The sequence below is a fragment of the Clytia hemisphaerica genome, unplaced genomic scaffold, assembly GCF_902728285.1.
Source record: "Clytia hemisphaerica strain Z4C2 unplaced genomic scaffold, Clytia hemisphaerica genome assembly, whole genome shotgun sequence".
NCBI classification, from domain to species: Eukaryota; Metazoa; Cnidaria; class Hydrozoa; order Leptothecata; family Clytiidae; genus Clytia; species Clytia hemisphaerica.
In genome coordinates this window covers 1,406,762-1,422,650 of record NW_027103836.1, presented here as the reverse complement: position 1 = coordinate 1,422,650, position 15,889 = coordinate 1,406,762, and the positions used below count along the sequence as shown (strand labels likewise).

At 35.4% G+C, this 15,889-nt stretch overlaps 3 protein-coding genes across 3 annotated transcripts in view; 2 read left to right on the top strand and 1 right to left on the bottom strand.

The window, feature by feature from the left end:
- Positions 1-7,023, top strand: part of LOC136807177 (NADPH-dependent diflavin oxidoreductase 1-like) — a 34,036-nt gene extending 27,013 nt beyond the window's left edge. Inside the window, exons 9-16 of the mRNA XM_067063760.1 lie at positions 2,935-3,107; positions 3,348-3,395; positions 3,651-3,758; positions 3,910-4,108; positions 4,388-4,447; positions 4,764-4,885; positions 5,761-5,855; positions 6,505-7,023. Coding sequence (XP_066919861.1) covers positions 2,935-3,107; positions 3,348-3,395; positions 3,651-3,758; positions 3,910-4,108; positions 4,388-4,447; positions 4,764-4,885; positions 5,761-5,855; positions 6,505-6,649 — 950 coding nt within the window. The 3' untranslated portion in view covers positions 6,650-7,023. The remainder of the gene's footprint in view (positions 1-2,934; positions 3,108-3,347; positions 3,396-3,650; positions 3,759-3,909; positions 4,109-4,387; positions 4,448-4,763; positions 4,886-5,760; positions 5,856-6,504) is intronic.
- A 4,067-nt stretch (positions 7,024-11,090) lies between these two features.
- LOC136807169 (A disintegrin and metalloproteinase with thrombospondin motifs 6-like) overlaps positions 11,091-15,889 on the bottom strand; it is a 79,469-nt gene continuing 74,670 nt past the window's right edge. Inside the window, exons 29-32 of the mRNA XM_067063749.1 lie at positions 14,761-15,165; positions 13,986-14,321; positions 13,522-13,677; positions 11,091-11,317 (exon numbers count right to left, since the gene is read on the bottom strand). Of these exons, the coding sequence (XP_066919850.1) occupies positions 11,166-11,317; positions 13,522-13,677; positions 13,986-14,321; positions 14,761-15,165 (1,049 nt within the window). The 3' untranslated portion in view covers positions 11,091-11,165. The remainder of the gene's footprint in view (positions 11,318-13,521; positions 13,678-13,985; positions 14,322-14,760; positions 15,166-15,889) is intronic.
- Positions 12,246-13,480, top strand: LOC136807170 (uncharacterized). Its single transcript, XM_067063750.1, has 3 exons — positions 12,246-12,351; positions 12,670-12,978; positions 13,128-13,480. Exons 1-3 carry the CDS (start codon positions 12,294-12,296, stop codon positions 13,421-13,423), a joined length of 663 nt encoding a protein of 220 aa, XP_066919851.1. The 5' UTR covers positions 12,246-12,293; the 3' UTR covers positions 13,424-13,480.

Here is a 15,889-nt window from a genome sequence, read left to right as displayed (position 1 = left end):
GTGTGCTTTGAACCTCACATCTCTCTTAGTAAGGAACAAGTGAGCTCCTTCAAAAAAGTGTCTCGATTTTGATAAAAAACTGACAAAAATTGAACAAAAGATTACATAATGAAACAATAGAAAAATAATGACAACGCACGCATTGAACATAAAATTAAAATGCGTAAAAAAATTAATTGAAAACAGAAGCTAATAAACGCAAAACACTGAAGTGACACTGAAACCATGGAAACAGAAGACTGTGAAATGAGACGCTGTGGCTAGAGACTGAGAAATTTTTTGGTTTTATTGAAACTTTACTAAAAGTACATCAGAGCCACCAAGCTCGCATTACAGTATATTTTTATTATTTTTAGATCACGTGATTATCTCGTGGTCTTCCATGTATTTAAACTTGTGAAATCACGTTTTTTGAGTCGTTACTTATCATAATTATCTAAAGTGAACGGAAGAAGCATGTAATTGTAAACTAATAAATCAAGATTCGACTATTATTGCTAAAGGCCGACCAGCTTAAATACAACCCTCTGAAACCATCAGGTTTTTACACTATCCCCATTGGGATTTCGATAGAAATTTTCATCCCCACTGAGGGAAAAGGTTCCACCGGAGCACTGAGACAAGGGTGTCTTTTGTGTCTCAGTTCGCTACCATCCATTCTCCTTACACTTCCTTCGTACAGATATGTTTATGTTGACCTAACCTGACTTGATCTGATCTTTTATAAATCTATTCAAAGCGCCATTCCTTTCATATACCATCATTATTCAATTTATAACTTTATTAGAGCAGAGAGAGGCTGTTCCGTTAATTTTGAAAAAACCTTGATTTTGCGCAAAATCCTTGTTAAAATGCTATTCGAAATAGTTCTGACTCGTGTAAGGCTACATAATAAAGTAATTTCATAAGGATACATTTTCGGGCTAACATTTTGTGAATATTGAGAGTTTCATCGCATTTCCTTTGAAAGTTTCTTCTATGGAAATCTTCACGTCAAAAAGGGCGGTGGCTTTTAAAAGGGCGATGGCTTTCAAATTATGAGGAGCTGATTGTCTAAGGATGCTCAGTCGCATCGTGTAATTCCTTTTGAAATTTATCGATGGCTTTATGAACAGCGACCCCTAAAGTAGAGGGGTCTCTTTATTACCTTCATGGCCAGACCCAATGTTTTTCAATTTGTAATCGCCCTTATTTTTCCTTCTGGACTTTCTAACGAACCATTCACGTCTTGATATCAAGTTTCGGAATTCTTTTTCGTATCTTGTCTTTTGGTGGTTAATTTGGTAAAGACTTTGTAATATTCCTTGACCAGGCCAATATCACAAAAGACATGGACAAACAGGCTTTCAACATGATTTCAAGAAGTATGACCTTCTTTGTTGATACACGCTAAAAACCTTCTAAGCGATGACTTTATACTGAATGAGTTATTGGGCTGTTCCATTAAACCTCCATACAGGGGGTGGACGAACCTTTTTAAGGCAAATAAAGATTTTAGATGTCAAAATTTACAAAAGAACCCTTGGAAAAATTCTTTACATACCTTAAAAATAAGGGAAAAATTCTTCTCCGATTACCCCCTGGAAATGTTCATCCACCCCCTGTTTGGATATAAAATGGAATGGCCCATTATTGTTTCAAATTACAGGACATTATTCAAACAGGGGCTTGTTTTCGGTTCTACTACTCTCAGTTACCTAATAGCCGCCCGCCACCGCTAATTATTTTTTCGAAAATTTTCCCCCAGGACATTCTTATTCCAAGACAAATAAATCAATAAAGCACTATATAATCAGCACATAATATATAAAAAACCTGCTCTCAAACTGTGATGTCAAAACACTTCCTCGTATGTAGTATAGCCGAGAATCCTTTTTTCCGCTCTTCGTGAGATTTTGTTAATAGTAATAATTATAATTTGACTTACAGTTTGTGCCGGTTATAAGAACTATCCGGCGAACCTTGGTCATTTCCTTGTGCGAAATATAGGTTGATTAGGTGGTGACAGGTTTTCGACCTGTTTGTTTCATTCCAAAATAAAATTACTAAACCAATCACTTTACAACAATATAAGTCTTCATTCCGTAACATAGGGTTAAATTACGACTCTCCAGCCAGATTTTTCAAGACAGTAGAATTAGCATCTATGCTCTTTTCATCTGTTGGAACTTTGTCGTACTTGACCGATCCATAAACACAAACCACGAGTAGTATAATTATGATAACTCCCAAGATTGTAAAACCGATGGTATATCTGAGTTTCCAACATTTGAATAAATTCCGGTTATCCTGTATACGACAGATATCCGAATCTGTATTGTTTTCTTTTTTCGTCGGTATTTTTGTGTCGTTTATGACGCTCATTTGTGAAGAAGAGTTATTAATGTAATGTGCGACTGTATTTCGGTTCGTTCCATTCTTATCTTGTTGCAGTCCTTCTGCTGATGCCAGCAATGTTCTTGATTCGTAAGAAGTTACATCAAAATCACACAGGAACAACATTAAGAAAATCCATGACATATTTCTAAATGTTTTTATTGTAGTCTCTTCCACTGTTTGACTTTCTGTGAAAACGTCTAGCTAGTGCTCCTTTCTCTCTCTAATGACATTCTTAGTTCATAATATAGATGCAATATTATCCTTTCAATGTCCAAAAACCTTGATTAAGTTCTGTGGTTCTGTGTTAATGAGACCCTTAATCACATCCTAAGTACCCTTGAATTATTTTGGTTAGACGATATTGTGTTTTAATGCATTACATTCTAACATGGAGTTTCGAAGGCTGATATCAACCCTTGACTTGTATCTAACCATGACCAGTGGAGAAAGCCCTATTACTATGGATAAGTTGCAGGCTTTCAGAGCCTTAAAGACCGCCATGTCCAGAATCCATACTCAAGCCAAATGAATTTACTTTTTTCTTTTCCTTTCCAGATACACCCATATTGAGAGGTTTAACGTCGGTCATCACTCTCCACGATCTCTTCAAAAACTATTTATCAATACAAGGAGTACCCAAACGTTATTTCTTCGAACTTTTGTCCCATTTCACGAATTCCGAACTGGAAGAAGAAAGGCTGCTAGAGTTTTGTTCTGCAGAAGGCCAGGTAAAAACACTTGATCACTAAATTTAATGTCTATATCAACCAATCAAATTACGTTCTTGTCACACCCAAAAGTTTATGAATTGACTTGGCCGTAGTTCAAAACAAAGCATAGTAAGCTTGCAATCTAAAGAAAAGTAGTTATAGAAAAGTACAAAATTTATTGACAATATCGTCAACTAATATTCGTTTCTGTCAAAAAATTTAATTTAACTTGCTTTTTTTTACATTTGATTTTTTCAGGAAGATTTATACGAATATTGTTACAAACCAAAACGAAACTATTTAGAGGTAAGAACTCTACGATTATCTCAAATTTTCTAGGCCTTTAGAATGAAAAACGTCAAATTTTTAAAATTCAATCTTATCGTGGTAAAATCGATAAGAAACTGTTGCTGAAATAGACCGGGGAAGGTTGGTGTTCTCCCTCTTTTTGTTCAATAAGAAACCTCCTGTGTAAAAGTTTCTCATTCTTCAATGTCAATTCTCCATGGAAGTATTTCTCAATGATAACTATTAATTGCACTTAAATAATTTCTTCCTTAGGTTTTGCAAGACTTTCCACACGCTTGTTCGAACCTCAAGTTGGAATACGTCTTTGATCTCTTCCCGCCCATGAAACCAAGAGCTTTTTCTATCGCTTCCTCACAAAAGGTATAACTCAATGGTTGAAAAAATTGTTGATATTTATTCAGACGTAAATTTCAGTTGATGCCGAAGGAAGGCGCCACAGCAGGGAAAAGCTTGCAGTACAACATTAGCTAAATGCAAGTTTTTCACTGTCCCCTTTCCATTTTTGTTGCAGGTTGATTCGAACGTTGCTCAAATATTGATGGCTGTTGTCAACTACAAAACGTCAATGTTCCTACCACGCCAAGGACTTTGTTCGACCTGGTTGGCTTCTCTGCCCAAAGCAAGTGAAGAATCCATGCAGTGTTGGATCAACAAAGGGACGATTGTCTTTCCCAAAGATAATACAGTACCGGTCATTATGGTGGGACCAGGTATTAAACCATCTTCTATTAGCACCACTCTATTCATGTATCAATTAAATTTATGATTTGAAAACCGTAATAAGGTTGAATCACCCAACGGGTTTGATTAGGTAAGATCTGCTCCAATGCGAGTTAGTTTCATCCCGTAGAGTGTTCCATGATTTGAAATGTTTGGACGTGTCGAGTTGAAATATATTCGAAAAAACATGTCGATTGGGACCTGGTGGGAAACTGGGTAGTAATTCGTTGTAATTGCTAAAAACAATTTCTTTTAATCATTACTTTCAGGAACTGGAGTTGCTCCTTTTCGCTCCTTTATGCAAGAACGACTTCAAAGTAACGCCAAAGGTAAGTTTTCTATGTTTTTCAGCACTAAAGAGTTCGCAGTAAGTTCATGGTGCGCATGATTGTGAGTACTACCAAGGCCGTTGCAGTGGAAATAGTTTACATGAAACTAATTAAGTGAAAGAGTTCAGGGAAAAAATCGGCAAACATTTCCTAAGAAAATTTTAAACGAATGTTATAATTTGATATATGATTTAAAAATTGGATTTCAAAATTTAGAATGGTCTCCGTCATGATCACGATTGACCAATGGAATTTATAAATGAGTGAAAATCAGAATTTTTCGTTATCACTTTTAAAAAACTTCTTCACTTTACAGGTGAAACTGTTTTGTTTTTCGGTTGTCGGAACAAGACAGGTGACGACTTCTTCCGAGATGAATGGAACGCATTAGGAGAAGATTCACCGGTCAAAATCTTTACTTGTTATTCCCGAGACCAGGTAACTCATTCATGATATTCATAACGTAATGTTTCCTACGGAAAGACCCCGGTTTTTGTCAGTAGCGGCAAGTTTCATACAACTTTTGTCTAGTTTAAATTTACCACTACTGGCTAAAACCGGGTTATTTCCATAGAAAACATTACGTCATGAATATCATAAATCACCAACTACAGACCACCACCTACGTTCACTGTAACTTTTAAGGTGTTTTTTTGACGTTTTGTGTGGGCTAGGTACTTTTTATATAAACTTTCTTCGTTGCATGAAATTCGAAGCTTTGGTAGGCTGGTTTGGGCTAGTGATCTTCGACTTTTGTTGCAACAACCTACCCACTCTCTATCAACTAAGCATCGTGAAATGGAGGTCATTTTTTCTGATATGATTATCTTTATTAAATACTTTAATGGGATTAATTTTTGCGGGGATCAAACCGCGAAATTTCAAGATTTCGCGGAACTTAATTTCGTTGATGACTTTATTGTGAGATAACATTTTCATGATTTTGTGCTTTTTTTGCCATTTTACTGCCAAACTAAACATGCTTAGTTTGGCAGTAAAATGGCAAAAAAGCACAAAATCATGAAAATGTTATCTCACAATAAAGTCATCAACGAAATTAAGTTCCGCGAAATCTTTTGTTGTGAAATGCGCAGTATCACCTCTTCTTTGATGGTCGAAAGCATGTTAAAAGTGGCCTTTTGACATTTGTTGGAATTTAATTTTCGCGAATGACAACCAAATTCGCGAAATCCGCCAAAATTAATCCCATTAAATTATAACCATAAATCATACCATATCTGCGAATAAAATGTTTTAGGAGGTATAACTCAAGCTCATTGCTTCTGTTTTATGATGACGTCATTTCCTTTCAGCCGCAAAAGATTTACGTGCAGCACTTACTGAAACAACAAGGAGAATTCATTTGGAACTTGATATCTCAAAAGAATGCTTACTTCTTTATCGCAGGGTAAGAGATCTTTTGAAAACTTTCCGCAAATAATGGAAGAATGTGACGAATACTCTGAGAGTTTGAATTATGGCCTCTAGTTCGAAGGTGTAGTATTAGTCCAAACTGGATCACACGATAGACTTGAAGAACGGTACTTGGCTTCTCTATGTTTGATGCTTATCAATGATTAAGAGAGAATGGTCAAAAATGAAGCTTCCGGGTCGCTCTCGACTGCAGGCGTAAAACAATCACCGCCATAATATTTGACACAAAAGTGGAATCCCCTCAAAACTTTAAAACCGTTAGTGATTTTTAAGTATTTTAAAGTACGGTTGGAAAGACTTTCGGATCAGGATCTAAAAGCTCAAAAATGTTTGAATACGGCTGAGAATACGTATAGCCTGAAAGCCACTTAACCCCTCTCAAATCGAGAAATCCAATGTAACAAAGTGGAAGTACTGAACTTGCAATCCTCATCCGAGCTTTAGATTCTAAAAAAAGTTAAAATACCTAAAATTGCCAATATATTTCGGCGCTGATTGTGGCTTATTTAATCAATCATTTTGAGAGGTTGTATTCTTTTAGGAAAAATATTTCAAACATGCAAAGTTATTATGGGTTACTTTTTTATTTTAAAGTGGATTCGTAATTTTTTCCTGTTTTTCAGAAATTCCAAAGACATGCCCAATGACGTCATCAACGGTTTGAAAGAAATTTTCCAATCCGCCGGAAGTATGAAAGAAGAAGAGAGTGAACAATTTTTCAAAGAGATGGAAATGAAAAGCCGATTCCAATGCGAGACATGGTCCTAATGTTTTCAAAGAATTCAAATGATGGCATATTAGAAAGGGGTAGTTAGCGCAACGTATATATTTTCGAGTCTGCTATATAATCTTCCCAGTCGTCATTTGAATACCATTCTATTATTTTGAAACTTTCAATGCTTTCGGTCTAGTTAATTAGATACCTCTCCAACAATTCAATGAATCTGCCACTTTCTATGTCAATCATACTCGCTAGTATTATCAGTGATGTTGTTCCAAAATTTTCTAAATGATTTTGATATAGTTCTATAATTTTCTGTATATTTTTATGCATATTTTATTTTGAAATTTAAATTCAAGTTAATGTATATATTTGTAATAATGGCAAGTAAAAAAAAAGACAAAAAAGACGAAATTAACCCAACCACGACCTTGATTGCATTATTTTACTAAATTTAATTTAACTTAACCTAATTTTAGTAAAATGATTTCTTACTGTCAAAGAAAATTTTTCTCAAATTCTTCGCCCCGGAAAGTCATGTGATGCACTTTTCAGCCAATAAGATTTGATTATTTCGAGACGGGAACGAATCCTTAAAAAAAGTTTATTGTTTACTAAATACACAAAATTAATCTTTAGTAAGTTAATCCATATATTCTGACGTCATGGTGTGGCAAAGAATTAATTGACTCAATTTTGATGGTCGAGTCTAGCCATCTACAAAGCTCTTCCGTTTCAGAAGGATTTTTTCACAGAGTTCGTCGAAAAAGATGTGTTTTACATTTTGCGTGGACATTAACTTTCATACCGGGTGTCCCAAAAAAAGTATTGATATTTAAAAAAAAAATTTATTTGTATGAAAAAATTTACTGACACGCAAAAAGCTTTATTCAATCCGAAATGCGGCGCAAATTTAAGTCACATTTTCTTGTATGGGAATGATTCGCCTCCAGCCTTCGGGTTGACACTAAATGTTTGCAAAAAAAATCTAGTTAGAAAGATAATCTTGAGCAGTTTAATGTGGGCTTATATATAGAGAATTTTCTAAATAAAATTGAAAATGAAGATGAAAAAAGAGTCGGAATTTCCCTAAAATTATGCCTATGATATAAGCATCCTTATAAGCATTTTTCAGCCTTGTCAAGCCCTTGACCTAAGCATCTGCGAGTCTGTTCTCAACTTCAGTTGAGCTACAATCTGACAATGTCTGTCTGTGTCTGTCTGTCTGTCTGTCTGTCTGTCTGTCTGTCTGTCACAAAAACTTTAGGGCAGCCTGTAGACTTCAAAAATGCTTGGATTTGGCTGAAATTTTGCACACTTGTTCCTTGGGTGAATATCTGGGGGTGTTTTTTTCTTTTTTTGAAAATTTTGATTTCTGGGGACGAGTTTTTCGCCAAAACGAGGCTAAAACTTTAGGGCAGCCTGGAGACTTCAAAAATGCTTGGATTTGGCTGAAATTTTGCACACTTGTTCCTTGGGTGAAAATCTGGGTTTTTTTTTTCTTTTTTTGAAAATTTTGATTTTTGGGGGCCTAGGGACGAGTTTTTCGCCAAAACGAGGCTAAAACTTTAGGGCAGTCTGGAGACTTCAAAAATGCTTGGATTTGGCTAAAATTTTGCACACTTGTTCCTTGGGTGAATATCTGGGTTTTTTTTTTCTTTTTTTGAAAAATTCGATTTTTGGGGCCTGGGGACGAGTTTTTCGCCAAAACGAGGCTAAAACTTTAGGGCAGCCTGGAGACTTCAAAAATGCTTGGATTTAGCTGAAATTTTGCACACTTGCTCCTTGGGTGAATATCTGGGCGTGTTTTTTTCTTTTTTTAAAAATTTTGATTTTTGAGGCCTAGGCACGACTTTTTCGCCAAAACGAGGCTAAAACTTTGGGGCAGCCTGGAGATTGTTCGATTTGGCTGAAATTTTGCACACTTGTTCATTGGGTGAATATCTGTGGGTCTACAATTGGGCCTATGAATGATTTGAAGCCACTGAAGTTTAGCCCAGTGCGTTGCGCACGTTCGACTATTTTCAAATTTGTGTACAGTATATGGCCCCCAAAACGGAGGTTTTCATTGAAGATTTTGACTTGTAGATTTATCAGAATTAAACGATTTTTGTTTATTTTGAAAGAATGATGGTTATACTTAAAAATGAGCATGTTTTTGCTGGTTTGAGACAGATTCAAAATAACATATTTGCGTCCAAAGGAAATATTTTAACACCAAAATTAGATAAAAATTGCATATAACTCACTCTAGCTCCTTGGACATTGAAAATAAGTTATGAAAACGGGGTATAGGAAACTTTCAACACCTAATGCCGTTCAGAAAATGCAAATACATCTGTGACTTTAGAGGCTGGGTAAAAGATATAGCATCTTGAAGGTCAACCAGTATTTTGGAGCCCTAGAATCAGGCATTGACAAAACCGAAAATTCTAAATATGAGAAAAGCAAAAAATCGTGGAATTCTATTCCTATCACCTTGAGTTAATAGTTTATAACAAAAAATTAACATTATATATCAAATTTTTCGCTGAATCAGCAAAAACGGTAAATTCTGTCATTTTTTTGCAAATCATAGGAGAAAAATATCTTTAAAGCTTAATATTTTCAGTTTCAGTTAAGCTTTTTTTCTAACATTTTCACAACTTATTCCATACATGAATGAAACTATTTTCAAAAGAGATTTGTTTTCAAAAACTTGATTAAGACGTTGTTAAATCAAAATTGTCATCAAAATTTTCAGTTTGGACTTTGCAATATCGAAAATTTTGAAATATTTCATAAAAATCATAAATTTTACATCCATCGGGTCTTAAATTTAAGGGGAAACACAAATATGTTCATAGTTTTTCCCCGTATTACCACTGGGCTTAATAATTTGATTTTAACTACACCTCCGTTTTGGGGGCCCCAAACCTGCATTTTGACAACCAGGCGTATACTGTAAAAATTTTATCAAATAAATTTATGCCCAAAACCCTCTGAATCATATTTCAAAACTATGGTCAAAATTTTGCATTCATATCTTAAAGATATCTCGAGAAATCGCTAAAATTTCAAACCTCCGTTTTGGGGGCCATAAGAAAAAAGCTACCTATCTTTAAGCGATATTGAAAAATATTGTTGAAATTGAAAATTTTGATAAAGAACTTCCAGGAAATAAAGTAGAGATGTTAAAGGTTTTCATGCAGCAAAAATTTTTGTAAAATCTCTTTTCCTCTAGATTTGAGAGAAATTTCAAATTTGATCGCCGTTTTGGGGGCCACATACTGTATGCTTATAAAAAAAACATGTACGGACTGCCAATTTTTTTGGAACAGACTTGATTAGAAATTGAGACGGGAAGTAATTTCTAAATGTGTAGAAATGGTAGTTCTATTTGAAAGAATTGTGTATGTGTAAGTGTTTCGCTATTTACAAAGGTCAGAAATTAATTAAATAAATAAGTTATGAAAAAGTCAAAATATAAAGATAAAAACATATAAAAAAATATCACTTTTGAATTAGTATATATGTACATGATGTTAAGGTTAATGCCAGAATTTTCAGGCGAAAATAAAGAAAACTTCGTTTCCTAAATCCACGTTCGGAGAAAAGGGTTGACCGTAATGTAATTATGTGTTCGCATTTGCATTCCCTTTTATATCCCCACATGGGGATGGAACTTCCAGGGGGTTCCAAAAGAAGGTATTAGAAGGGATCTCAACCTCGACCTTGTGTATCCCAGGCTTTATTTACGTTACTGATGGTCGCCAAAAAATATGGCGCTATCAGTAAGCATAAAAAAGCTGATAATACACAGGGAACGAGGTTGAGGGGATCTAAGGAACTTTTGTGCATTTTTCAAGAAAGTTTGATTTGATTTTTTTTTGCGAAGGGGTTGCATGACCAATCATTGTCAACCTATATTTCCTTATTCCAGCGATGAAACGAGAAGCTCGTTGATATTTTTTCAGTGACGCAATCTTGATTTAAGGTTAAACTTTATTTCGAAGATTAATCTTAGCTCGTTCGTCAACCAGAATTGATAATAAATGGCCGATGATATCATTTAGAACAGACATCAAAGCATGAATCAAAATTTCATTGTATTTCTAGCCTCTGGGTTAAAAAGCTTGAAATCAAATTTAAATTTAGTTGATCGTCGAGTATCCCTTAGAAAAACCTCTTATGAGGTAACTATGGTAACTTTGATAGTGAGTTTCTCTCGCCATCTAACATTTAAAATAACTTGATTCATTACCCACAATCTCGTCTGCATCCTCGACCACAATGATTAGTCTGGAATTATATATGGTGAAGATCAGAGATCTGACCTCAAGGAGAGAAAGTGTTGAAAATACTAAATAAAATAAAGATGAAATATAAAAAGGCACTAATATTTTTATAATTATATGTATAGACATGCGATCCCGGCGATTTCCGGAGTCCCAGTTTAAATGATAATCCGATGATTGACATGGGAATAAAAGGGTACCTTGGATGGTCAATGGTAATCAATTTTAATTCAAAATTAACGATTCAAAGTTACCGCAATTTGGCACCACGTAGTAAAATAATCAATTAAACACCTTGGTATATTGCTGAACAGACCCTGGGCATGGATTGACATTGCGTTTCACAACAACTGGAGCCCATACAATGTTCACTGGATTGACAAGGAGCGTACTTCACAACATCTCGACACGTGAACAAGTCTTTCGGGGGACAACGATCTAAAAGAAGAACAAGAAAGAAGATTGGAACACATTACCTATGTACCTACCCTTCTGCCAGAAGAAGAAGTTTGCACCACCAAGACAATTAAGCCAGGCCGCTACTGTCTACAGTGGAAATTTAAGACAATATTAGAACATAATCCAAAAGATATCGGACATTTCTTAAATGAGATGCACCTGTAGGAGATTTAATTTTCCTGTCTTTATTCCGACTTAAAGGCGTCGTTTGGAAAACAACATGAAATCCAATCAGAGTGTCGAAAAAGAACAATCAGCTTTAAAACTTTTCAGCGTATTGTGGTTAGTCCGACATACTGTAAGACAGATTAGACAGACAGATAGACGGACAGGTGCATAAAATTATATAATCATCGTTTCGCCAATTCGTTTCAAAGAGCTAATGATTTTCTTTTGATCTGACCACCTTGTCTACAAATTCAGCGCTTTTGAAAACTGATTTCGAATTTGGGATATAAAAAATATAGTGAAAAATATCGAAACAATTTCATACACACTATAAAAAATATAGTGAAAAATAGCGAAAAATTTCATACGCACTTTTCAGTACAGTATGTAAAATGCCCATTTTCACGTGTTATATCGTTCAGACGGTGTCAAATTTCATAAAATTTTCGAGATTTCATAGTGAATGCGGGGCCACGTTTAGATTTAGAATTTCACAGAAATTGGCTCGTTTATGTGTGGCTCTGGCGACAGGTGCAATGTTAATCTATCGTTCATAAATTGCACTTAAATGTTATTATTTTCACACTGGCTAGAACGATTGTTGTAGTCTATTTGGTCTTCTTGTAAATGCTTGTTTTTGGAGGTATAGAAAAATAACATGCCATCTGTATGCTAGTTTTACCACGCGATCGCCATAAAAGGCTATAAAAAGCCTTTCTAGCGCATCCTTAGAATCAAAATCAATGTTGGAGTAAGCAAGAAAGTCGATGGTTGAAGAATATTCACGATGAAGGCTTTTCTTTTTCATTTGGTTTTGCTTCAGTTGACGGTGCTATTGTGCTATGGTAAGCAGAATTTCTCTATCCCAAGAGAATAATTGTACGGGAGGAGGAATATGGGGTCCTTTCTTTACTTGCTACTTTGACTATTTAAATTTCTTGAAACCTGCACGAGCTTTATACACTGAAAGATCTTCTGCAATTCTGCATTGAAAAATTACAAATAAGTTTCGAAAAAGTTACCATTTAATTTGACCTTGGTATTTAAACTGTCATAACTTTGCCTTTGCCACTTTTCATCCACTTCCTCAAATCACAACTTCAAACTTTAATGTCAGAATAAAGCCTCTAATCAAAGAAAGTATGACATCTCATTTTATTCAGCTGGTGAGGAGGCTTGCACAATCCCTGTCTTGAGCGTGGACCATGCATTTGGCGAAAAAGTTACCGGTCAATATTTCAACTTCAATAGAGAACACATGTCTTGTTTGACACCTGGTAAACAAATCCAATTCTTAGCTTACAATCCTCGAACTTCCACCATCGGTGAAGTGGTGGTATGGGGCGGTAGGAATGGCGGTTCTGTGGGTGACTCTCATGGAAGATTCAATTATCTGAATGTAAGGCCTGCACCAGGACAATGGCAAAGAGGAGATACAGTGGTACCAATTGACTGTTCCCATGAAAATACAGGTAGAATTCGATTTCATATTTTCATCATGAGAAACCATAAAACAAGAAATTCCTTTTTTCAGATACTTCTACATTTTAAAACATTTTCGAACTTTCAACCATTAATCATCAGCCTTTAAATATCATTAATAACCGCTATCCACTTTCAGTAAAACGATGCAGTATTCCGATCGTGAGCGTTGATCACAAATCCGGTAAAACTGGACAATATTTCAATTTCGATCGAAAATACATCAAAGAACTCTCAAACAACGGAAACTTGACGTTTCAAGCATACAACCTCCGCACAGGACAGATCGGAGAAGTCATTGTTTGGGGTTCGGCCAATGGTGGAACCACTGGAGATTCTCATGGCAGATTCAACAGTAACAAAGTCGCTCCTATGCCTGGTCAGTGGCGAAAAGGTGATCGTCTTTACCCTGTCGACCAAGCTCTGTGTTTGTAAATCAAAATTTCTCTCTAAACTATTTTCATAAGAATAAAAAAAGAAACAATTCTGAAATTTGATGAAATATTTCCTCAACATAAATTTTTTCTACTTACTTTTAAAAACACCAAAAGTGGGTAGATAAGCAAAGGGAAGTGATTGATATTGTCGTTTCGCTGGATTCGTTTGAGCAGGGTTGTTTTGGTAACTGTTACTATAGAGACTAGGTACTGGATACATTGCCGCCTGGATGAACTGCCTCTGATAAAGATCTAAAAATTTTGAAAAAAGAAATAGTGAGTGGATGCTTGACTCCGTGATAAAAAACATATAAAAATAACTAAACGTTGAATTTCTGTCGTCAATTTTATCATTTGGTTAGTTTGAAGAAAATTCAGAATGCACATGTATATGTGGAGCCTTAGTAACTCGAACTCGCACGAGGAACACAAATTTGTTCGAGTAAAGGAAACTTCGAGTTATGGAGTATCATTTCAGGCATTTTTAACCTGAAGGGACAAGAAAACCTGTTCGAGTTTAGGGGACATTTGAGTTAAAGAGAATCGAGGTATGTACTCACTTTGTCTGAGATTATCCAACTGTGGCAGAAATGCTGAAGTTTGTTCATTGTTAACAATGGGAGATGTTTGTTGTTGAATTGGTTGAAATTGGTTGGAATACAGGCTATTCCTTTGGTGAGTCTCCTTTAGCTTGCGTTTCCAGTTATCGAAATGAGGGCCTGTCTTGAACATTTCCGGTTTCAATCTTTTCAAAGGTGTTATGCCAAGGTTCAATTGTTGGTCGAGGGCGGTTACACCCTTGATGGCTGGTATCACCAGGGCGTCAGACTTCTTAACAGGAAGCGTATTTTTATGCCTGGGTGGTTTTGGAATGGTTGAACGTTGTTGATTTTGCACTAGAAAAATGATGGATGATGAAATTATACTAATAACTCAATCGAAATTCCCGCAGTGGACACGGATTTCACGCAAACTTTTTTTCGTTTTTAATTTCACCAGAGTGCATCTCACTTTTATCGTTTCGTAGTACTCCACGGGAATGAAATTTGAAATTAGCCGTAGATATCGGGTCTGTACACAGACTAGTTACTCACGCAAACTCAATTTTCAGGGAAGCGGAAAATGTTTTGGAAGATTTTGAACAATGATCAAATATGGGGAAAATAATTCACGTACTTAGGCAAAAGTCATGGCAGATTTATATTTTCACGAAATAAAAAGCGGATTTTCACGCGCGATCAAGCAACCAAAAAGCCGCATTAAAACATGGTTAAATTGTTTTGAAAAATTGTTGGCTTATGTAATGATCCTAGTCAAAATGTAATTAATAAATACCTTTCTTCGCAGTTTGTTCCACGCCAGCAATTGATAAATCATCGTCGAACCCAGGGTCCATAACAATTTCATAAATACTGTCCCTAGGTTCAGCTTCGATTTTCGATTTCTTGACGTTGGTTTTCTTTCCTTCGGAGGAGATTTTTCCAATTTCTTTTTGTAGATCATCCATTATGATGGTGTAGATATTATCTCTTTTATTTTCCAAATTATTCCTTGAAGTTTCGTTCAGTTTATTGGAAGGAGAAATTTTAGCGATAATGTCTTTTTTGCTATTTATCGATTTCTTATCGTCTTCATTCGTTTTCGTTTTCGTTAATTTTCGTTTAGCGGTCGTTAGTTTGTTACCACGTTGACGAATTAGTCGGTTTCGTTTGAGAGCGTTTTTCAACTTGCTCGGGTTTACTGCGAACGAAAGAAAATTTTTCGACTATATTAGTAATTTTGATGACAGAATAATGTTGAGCCAATAATCAGTTTATTATATTTCATTATCCACATCCGATGATCGTCTGTAAAGCTTGGAACACACTGTAGTGATTTTTTAAAGAAATATAATTTAAAACTGACATTCAAACCTTAAGTTTTTCTGAAACTTCGAGAGGAAAGAGCCCCAGACATCAAAATACATCCTTACATAAAGACTGTCGTTGATATCAACATACGCAGGTTTTGTTGTAAACAGTAAATTTTGGCCAAGACTCAACTGTTTCTTTTTTCATAATTTTCAGGCTTGAATATTCTTATTGCTCATTATATGTTTACTTGATTTACTCAATAAATTCCGAAAGCAGCCGGCGAGGCGAACTTTTTTTCGATGTGTTCTGAGAGCCTATTTCAGCTAGAAATTTTGATCTGTTCTGATCAGATCTTCGAAAATTAATCAGCTAGAAATGATGATGTGTTCTGACGAGATAGGGGTATAATCAAGGTCATCTAACGTGTTCTTGTTGTCTAGGTAACCCTAGAAAGCTTCAGAACACATCTTATAAGGAGACAGGGGCATAATCAAGAGAAAATTGATGTAATCTTGTTGTCTAGTAACCCTAGAAATTTTCAGAACACATCTTTCGTGGAGAGAAACAAATATCTTACAAGTTTGTCTTGGCGAACTGCTTTTCCTAGATTT